At 38.4% G+C, this 9384-nt stretch overlaps 1 protein-coding gene across 2 annotated transcripts in view; it reads right to left on the bottom strand.

Annotated features, from left to right (window-relative positions):
- Window positions 1–397: 397 nt before the first annotated feature.
- The window catches only part of Vcam1 (vascular cell adhesion molecule 1), an 18689-nt gene continuing 9702 nt past the window's right edge, over window positions 398–9384 (bottom strand). Inside the window, exons 6-9 of one of the 2 annotated variants that reach the window (XM_008842808.3) lie at window positions 7549–7869; window positions 6438–6704; window positions 4447–4713; window positions 398–1301 (exon numbers count right to left, since the gene is read on the bottom strand). In XM_008842808.3, the coding sequence (XP_008841030.1) occupies window positions 1141–1301; window positions 4447–4713; window positions 6438–6704; window positions 7549–7869 (1016 nt within the window). In that variant the 3' untranslated portion in view covers window positions 398–1140. The remainder of the gene's footprint in view (window positions 1302–4446; window positions 4714–6437; window positions 6705–7548; window positions 7870–9384) is intronic. The other variant, XM_029568155.1, reaches the window with a different exon arrangement.

Below are 9384 nucleotides of genomic sequence, written 5' to 3'. Positions count from 1 at the left end.
ACTTATTCATTGCAAGAGTCCAAGAACCCCAAACTGGAGCTCTTATTTCATTAAGATATGAAGAAATCAATTTTTTTAATCAATTTTTATGCTGATTTTGATAAAAGTAGTCTGAAGACCATATGTTGAATGTATGTATTATATTGGCAGTTTGTTGTTTTCAGTCTTTTTTTTTTTTTTTTTGACAGGGTCTCCCTGTAGCCCCAGCTGGCCTGGCACTCACTATGTAGACCAGGCTAGACTTGAGTTCACAGAGATCTGCCTGCCTCTGCCTCCTGAGTGCTGGGATCAAAGTTGTGTGCCACCATGCCTGGTGTGATGTTTTCACTCTTATAATAAGTCAACATTTCAAAAAGCACAACACAATAATTAAAGGAGACATAATAAAACACAACTCTTCCAAGTTTAGAAACTTTCACTTTACTATACTATTTACAAAAGAAAAATAAAAAGAAGTTGCATTTTTAAGGCACATTAGTCAAGTTACACAAGATCTTGATAAAGAAACATCATAAAACATCTCCGTACCACACAGTACCACACAGAGAAACCTGGTCAACCATTATACCATGAGTTAGGCATGTCGTACCTGAAAGTCAAACCAGTGCCCTCTGCCATTTGCCTAGAAAATATAAAACCCTGGCTTCTCATATAAAACATGAAATTATTGTCAATAAAATTCATAGGAATAAAATTTAGTTAAAGGAAATAAAATACAAGAAAGGTGATATTGGTCAGCTGCCAGTCAATATCAATATTAATATTAAGCTTTCCTAAATGCACTAAGTTGCAACAGTCAGTCCAAGCAACACTGCTTAATTATTTTTTATCTAAATACAGAGTGCTGCTATTCTAAGAAGCCTTGATATGGCACCATTTTATGTTACATATGTACAAATGAGTATATATACACATCATGGAACTAGTCCAGTCATTCTATCTAACAGCAGGGACTTGTCATTCAGAAGATTTCCTGTTCATTTCTTGTGCATTGCAAGGAGCCCAGACAACAATTTCTTTCTGTTTTCGTACATTCTGGGAAGTTTTAACACACAGCTTGTTTTTCTTGTGGAATGATAAAGAATATTCAGGATTGAGGGCTTATAAATAGTGTCTTTACTCGAACAATTTAGATGTTAGCTACACTTTTGATTTCTGTGCTTCTACTAGACTGTACGATCCTTTCATGTTGGCTTTTCTTGCAAAGTAAATGATCATCCCGATGGCAGGTATTATTAAGGAGGACACACAGTAGAGCACAAGAAGTTCAGGAGAAAAATAGTCCTTGTTATTTTCTCTTCCTGGAAAATAACCAAATGGATGCAATTAATGTCTAGTACAAAGAGAAATCATTTAATCATAATGCGTATTTTACTGTAGTAGCACAACCAGTTCTCCAGAGAGAAGAGGATCAAAGTACAGCCGAGGACCATCAAGACCCAAAAATACACATTTTTTCTGAATTATCCAAATAACTAGTGAGTGGTTGCTATAGTTATGTTCGATCTGAAGATGAAAGCTCTTGACTTCCACAAACCTGGCTCTGAAAAAAAATGTTCGAGGTGTGAAATGGAAGGGAGGGTACAACATTTTAAGGATTTATTTTATAAGGTCAGGATCTAGAAATATCTACTAAAGTCCTGGGACTCTGATTATCATGAATTGAAATGCCTAACCAGTTCTCTAAGATAATCCTTGTAGCATTCAGTGTGAGCCTATTATAATGAATAGAGCATTCTTGTGTATGGCTGGCACATGTTTTATGCCATGTTCTATGTGTCTGAAGCAAAAGCATCTTAATATGATTAAGCATTTATAGCCTCTCTTGATTTATTGATGTTTTTTGGATAGTTCACTTTAAATGTTTTAGTTACTCAGAGAGAAATTCTCTGATCTACATCTCTCCAAATCTAAATTAATAACCCAACATACTTTCAAAATCCACCCACCGCACTTTCCCTTCCTATCTCCTCTAGCAATTTGTAATTCAACATTTGTCCATATGATTATCAATTAAATGTGGTTTTCCCTAGAGCTAGATAAGCTTATCTGAGATGTCTCGCCACTGAAGAGCCAGTACTTAAGCCACTACTTGGCATATTTGGTAACCCCACAATATTATTTGAACATAACAAAGATTTTTCTTTCTAAATTCTATCATTTTGCCCGGAGTTCAGAAAAATGACAGCACACACACACACACACACACACACACACACACATTAAAATTAGTACTCTTTCTGATAGCCTAAGGAAACATCTGACAGCCGCAATACCACTTAACTTCTGAACTTCATTAGAAACATCTCCAGAGAGCGTGGTATTCTCCAGAGACTCAGTTCTGTCTGCTTGCGCACCACTGTGTGGCCTCCCAATTAAGTTTCCCTAAGTGGGAGGATGTATTGCCTCAGTCCTGGCAGGACTTAGTGATCTGACTTGGGGCATCACTGCATTCCTCCTAGAGATTTCTAAACACAAAAAGTTACTCAAGTAGAAAGGAATCACTAGCATCATCATGCGAAGGGAGTTGTTTTAAAATACGGAAGCACCAAAACAACGCTTCACCTTAAGCATCATGATGATGGTTTTATTTTTCTGCTTTCCCTGAAAGAATTGGTGTTAGAGTAATAGTTTGATGTGGTATTCATCACCACAATTACGGCTAGGTGTCAGTGTTGATGACATATTACACAAAGGCATTTCTGATCTTATTGTTTTCTTTTCAATTTAATTATGTATTGTCTTTTGCCTTTCAGTTTGTCCCTTAGACATCTGTTGAAAACTCAAATTTGAGTCTGTTGCCAGGGTAGCCTTCTAACATATTTTTCTATTGCTTGTATAAATATTGAAAAATTTTAAAGACTCCTGACCATTTGTATCAATGGAATACGTTTAAGTCAAAACAAAACAAATGCAAAAATTCAGCTAAAGGAAAACTAACTCAAAATATCCAGTAGGAAAGGGAGTCAAATTTGGATCTTTATTGATATTTAGCTATTTTAAAGAATATTCGGAATGGGAACATGAATTTCTAGCCAAGTGCCTAATATTCAATTTGTTCATTTAAATAATAAGTAAAAGGCAAATATGTGATTAATCCAGCAATTTGAAGAAACAATGTGAAAATCAAATCTACAAAGTGAAGAAGCCATTTTCATGTGTCTTAACATGTTCAAGCAGGATCACAGAAATCTTGGCACGCATTTTGCTAAGGCTAGGTTAAATTAGAGGTAGCCAGAGGCATTGAGGATTAAAGGAAAGAAGAAGGAAGGAATTTCAGTCTAGTCCTGATTGAGATCTCAGTCTACCTCACTAGAAACGATGACAGCACCGGCCTCTGTGCCATTCTGAGTGACTCAGCGCAAGGCTAATGTCCCATTCTTTGAACAGATCACTTTTTTGAAGGATAATCACTGCAGGTGAATGACTAAAAGTTTTATGTATAATTGTGGTACTTTCCTAGTCTTTAATATTTCTAGGTGGATGTATTGATGTTGTGCTTGAAGAGGTACTATGAAGACAGGAAAATATATGGTTATGCTTGTAATCTTGAGAAACTTGGCCAGAGTAGTAAACTTTTTATCTGTTTTCTCACTTGGGTTTATATGTTCTCTACACTGAGAGGTGCTTAATTAACTGTCATAGTCAAGGCCAGACCTCTGGAGAGTTGGCACTTGCTAGCAATACTGTTGATCTACCACACAGTAAGGCTTCCCATACACAACAGGAACTCATTGGTGTGCAGAGGGTCTGAGACAGATTAGTCAAGGCTGACAGCAACAAGATCAACAGGTTCTACCTACTGTGCATTCACAAGAAAGGAGAGGAGGTTAAGGAGCTACAGCATGATTTCGATGAAGCCACTGTCCCCCTTTCTTCTTCATTGGGGTAAAGTAGGACAGTCAGGACATGGACTTAAAGGACGCATTTGTGTAATCCAGAGATCTTTCTATGTTGTTCTGATCAATATTGTTACTCCCAATGACTGTACTCAAAGGAGTCAATCCAGAAAATATGCAATGACTACATAAACAGAAAATAGTGTTCCTCTCTAGTAGGAAGAAAGAGGGTTTGCACAAAATTATTTTTCACATGTGCCAATTCTACTTCTTTACTTTTCTTATAAGTCCTAGGGAAAGGTTTGGAAAATACGGTTAAGCACTTAGCCATTCTAAGACCTCAGAGATCGATGATGAATTGGTGGCCTTGAATGAAAAACAAACAGGAATTCCACATTCACCAATGATTAATGTCCAGTTCCTGGCTAAACGCGATAGGATAGAACAGCAGCTGTGCCTGATTATTTCAAGAAACATTAAGAAATAACCACAGTCAGTGCAGAACTTGCCTTCTTTCACCAACTCTATCCAATACTCGAAATGTGTTATTATCTTTGGAAACTGAATAATTAAAAAAAAAAGAGAGATGCAAACACAAAAAGCCAACCTTTCACATCAAGTGTTAAACTTCTTAGCTGTGAGCCAACTTCATTTTTAGATTCGCATTCGTACACTCCTGCATCCTCCAACTGAGCCTTGCGGATGGTGTATGCGCCACCGACCGACTTTAGCACTGTGTCTCCCGTCTCTGCTTTCTTCTTCAGGATTATCCAAGTTTCGGGAAGATTTCCACACGTGCAGGAGATAATGACGGTGTCTCCCTCTTTGACACTCTCAGAAGGAAAAACTGTAAGTTGGATGTCTTTTGGAGAAACTAAAGGGAGAATTTGAGCATTAGCTTGGATTGAGGGGCACACTGACTCCATACTAATTTAAGGCTGCTAATAACAGCTGCCAGGGAATTCTTTGTGCTCCTTTCTGCCAAAAAATGTTAGGAAAAGCAAGTAGAGAAGCCAGGCATTTGTTGAATTGCAAATGATCATGTTCTAAGCAAAGATCACGTCTGTGACATTTTTTTGTGCTCCTTAATGTGGTTCCTTAGCCAGCCTAGCAGAAAGTATAGCTTTAGAATAAATAAATAGCTGTAGAATTCAAATATGAAAACACTTAAATATTTTAATCACATTGTTAAGAAAATTTTTCTTGAAGTACAAAAGCCTCTACAGGCTTCTGAGTTGAGCTAGATGTGCCCAAACCAGGAAATTAAGCTGTAGAGAAAGTTTTTAAAACTGTAACAACAGAATTACCACTTTTCATGCTCCAGGCCTTGGATTGTTTTATAAGTGCTCCTCTGAAGGTCAGCTTTTTTTTTTTTTTTTGAGACAGAGTCTCTCTGTAGCCCCAGCTGGCCTGCAACTGACTATGTAGACCAGACTCAGAGGTCCACCTGCCTCTGCCTCCCAGGTGCTGGGATCAAAGGCATGCCCCACCACTCCCAGCTCTATTTTATCACTTCTTTGACATGCCTCCCCCAAAGCCACAGGACCATGATGTCCATCCTAAAGTTTTCTCTTCTCCATTTCTCTTAGGTGATCTTACTGTGTTGCCTAGGTGGCCTCAGCATTGCCTACGGTTTTCTTTAAGGTTATGCAATGCCTTTCTAAGAGTCTTCCTTTAAAATACAAACCTCATTCAACCAAGGCAACAACAACAACAACAAAATCTCACTAATACTTTGACAAGAATAATATCACAGGATACCAGAAGAAATGGCAATCCAAGTGAAGAAAATAATCCTAATGCCTTAAAGAGAAGGTAGAGAGGGCAATCCACGTTGATCCCTTCAGAATTTTGCTCATCAGAGCCCATGGCTTCAATGTGCCAAGCAGAAATTTCATTTTCAATCTCAGGTCCCCTCTGTGGAGAAGGCAGACCTATATCTGATGACCTGATTCACGCTATTGATTGGCCACAGGAAGAACCAAAGGGCACAGTTACTGTGACTTAATCTCGGTGTTCACAAAAGGTGTCCCCTTAAGTTCTGAAGCAAATACTAGCAGGCTTCCTGTGAGTCCCTCTAGGATCCAAGTGAGCCCAATGTGGTGATTTTAATCCCAAGTAATTTCCAATACTTGCTTCTTCCTAACTTGGTTCTCAACACCATAACCATCATCTCCTAAGTGTCACTGGAACCTCCAGCCCAGTTTCTGGAGGTGAAAAGACTTCCAGGACAAATGACTTAGCCTGAAATGAGAATCCATCCCAGGAGTAGTGCAGAAACAGTGTGACTTCTTCTAATAAAAAATAAAGATTTTTATTTGCTTTTTTTAAGACTTATTTTTAAATTATGTGTGTTTATGTGTCTCTGGGTATGGGTATGTACACATGAGTGCAGTGCTTGTAGAAGTACCGGGAGTTGTGAACTTCCTGACATGGGTGTTGGGAGCCGAATTCTAGTCTTCTGCAAGAGCAGAATGTGCTTCTGAATGCTGAGCCATCTCTCCAGCCCCAAAGATTGTATTTTCAAAGAGGATCTTGTTCATAATCAATAATATAAGAAATGTACTACCAATAATTTAAAAATCGTATTCTACCTACCTTGGATGATCAGTTCAACTGTATTTTTGCTTATTCCAGCCTGGTTAATCCCCTCACACACATAAATGCCAGAATCTTCGATTTTTGTAGAAATTATGGTAAGAGTTGTATCCTCAGAAAGAGGCTGCAGTTCCCCACCATTCAGCTGTCTACTCCACAGGATTTTTGGAGCTGGAAAGCCATCACTAGAGCAGGTCAGGTTCACAGGACTGCCTTCCACCAGAACATGGGAGGGGCTGACCAAGATGGTAGTGTCCTTGGGGGCAACTGAAAAGGAAGAGACACAGCTTGACCCTCTTATGTCCTGAATTCCAAATCGTCTGGACAATGTTGTAAAACTGGGCTACAGACTCAGTGGATTAGCATAGTGTATAAACTTTGATAAGTAGCTCAGGAAGTTTCTGTGGCAGAGACATAATGAGAGCTAGAACACAGACAATGGGTGGGTATTTTCTAATGGCAGCAAGTTCTATATAAACACAAAGGCTCATCTACAGTGTGTATTGCCATTCTGGTACATCAAGCAAAGCAAGATTTATTTAAAGCTCCCCAGTGGATGAGTAGAATCCATTTTCTACCCCTTCAGTCTGGACTGGCTATGTGACTAACTGTAACCATGTGACTAACTTTGAATGTGAATGAAATGACACAGGAGACTCCCAAACTTGGGCCTTTGGGAGGCGGCTTTCATGATCACCTTCCTGAAACACTGCTCTGGACAGTAAATCTAGACTCCCTTTCCTGAGGAGACACTACATGAAGAAAGAACAGCTGGAACCACTCACACAAGGCCTAGATGTGCAGGAGAGACCACCTGTGACCAGCTAGCTACTGGCCTGCCTGAAGATGGCTGAGTGGGCTCTGCTAATCCTACACAAGGCAGAATAACTACCTGGTGGCCTGTTCCCGAACACCAATGCATGGATTCATATATAAATAAGTGATTCTTATTTTACATTTGGGGGTGTGATTTATTAGTCTCTATTATATTGAATTTTCTTTTCATTTCCTTTTCACAAAGGATTTAGTTACTAACCTCTGTTAGCTATTGCCTGAAAAACACAATAAAGAAATCCATGTTCAGTTGCAAATGCCTCGTGTGTGTACTTACCATTGACATAAAGGGTCTGTGTGCTCTGCCTTTGTTTGGGGTCAGATTCCATCTCACTGCTATGTAACTTAGCCTGACAAACAAGAACTTTCCCAGTATCTTCAGTGGTGGGGATGAAGGTCATCTCCAAGCTTTTGGTCTCTAGGGCTTTTCGTTCCATTTCCTCCAAAAAGAACTTATTCATCAGTGTAGTCTCCCCCTTTAGTAATTCGATCTCCAAATGGTCAAAAGGGTACACACTAGGGACTGTGCAGTTTACAGTGACAGGTTTCCCGTGCACAAGTGGTCCACTCATCTCAATTTCTGGATCTCTAGGGAATGCTGCAGATACCAAGCAAAAAAGATGGTGATATGTGATATTTAGGGGAAAATTCAGTCAAACTCTATTGAATGCAAAGGTCTCAAAGTGACAGATTTTGGGGCTGGAGAGATGGCTCAGTGGTTAAGAGCACAGGCTGTTCTTGCAGAGGACACGGGTTCAATTCTCAGCACCCACATGATGGCTAACAACCATCCTTAACTCCAGTTTCAAGGGATTCTACCCTCTTTTCTGACCTTCTTGGGCACTGCATGACATGGATGTACTTATATACATGCAGACAATACACTCATACATGTAAAATCAATATAATAAATAAAACATTTTAAAAAGTGGGAATAGCATGATCTCAATACATAAATAATTATAATATAATCATAGATAATAGAAACAAAATAGTCTAGTAAGTCATCAAGTAATAAATATTTTTGCTCCTTATTTTTCTCTTCTAATGCCACCATATTCCTGAACATGTGTCTCATCTTTTCTAATAGCCTCTAACATCTTATCAATTAACTGTATTTTTAATGCTTTAAATATTTGTCATAATATATGGAATGCTAGAGATGAACTCATCATTTAACCTTCATTACCTACATTTACCTGATAAAATTGGTAGTAATTAACTTATTCTATAATTAGGAAAATTAAAACTTCCAGGAGTGAAAGAGACTTTTCATAGTATATCATACCTTGGAAGTCATTGAGCTGAGCTCAAATCTGTTCTCTGACCCCAGAACCTTGGGTGTGTTTCTCAGTATCAAATATCTTATGATCAAATTTAGGCAACAAGTTTTAACTATTTCTCAGGTGATTTGTTTTTTTCTTTTTGAGACGGGGTTTCACTTTGTGGCCTTGGCTAGCCTGGAACTTGCTATATAGACCAAGATGCCCTCACATTCACAGAGATATGCCTGCTTCTGCCTCCTGGATCAGGTAATTCTTGTAACTAAGAAAAGAACTGTATTAATACTGCATGGCGTTCTCTCATTTATGGAACCTAATCTTAAAAATTATGTGTGTGTGTGTGTGTGTGTGTGTGTGTGTATGTGTGTTTATATGTGTTTGTAGCTCATGAAACTAGAAAGAGGATCATGAGAGGAGAGGAAGAGAGCTTAAGAGAGGTGGGAAATAGAGAGGGTGATGATAGAATATGTGTAACTGGAAAGCAGAAGAGGAGGCCATCTGGGGAAGGAAGGGAAAGAGCCAAGAGGAAATGGGGCATGGGTGGGCCAAGGAGTAGATAATTACGCATGTGTATGAAGATGCCACAGTGAAACTCATTACTTTCTATGCTAAACTACAGAATTAATAATAAAAAGTAAAAAAAAAAACTGTCTTAACCGAATTACTTAGATTCTAACTAGTTACTATCTAATCTAAGTAACAATTATACATCTTGTGCAAATCAACAAAAATGAGACTAAAATAATTATTAAGGGTAAGAGTAATGCTAAAAAAAAAAACCCTTAAGCAAAACATTGTTAAAGTGATAGATTATTTTCAAATACATCCAT

The sequence above is a fragment of the Nannospalax galili genome, unplaced genomic scaffold (assembly GCF_000622305.1).
Source record: "Nannospalax galili isolate Female #2095 unplaced genomic scaffold, S.galili_v1.0 scaffold2280, whole genome shotgun sequence".
Classification (NCBI taxonomy): domain Eukaryota; kingdom Metazoa; phylum Chordata; class Mammalia; order Rodentia; family Spalacidae; genus Nannospalax; species Nannospalax galili.
The sequence above is the reverse complement of the archived record's forward strand: the minus strand, read 5'-3'. Positions and strand labels throughout refer to the sequence as shown.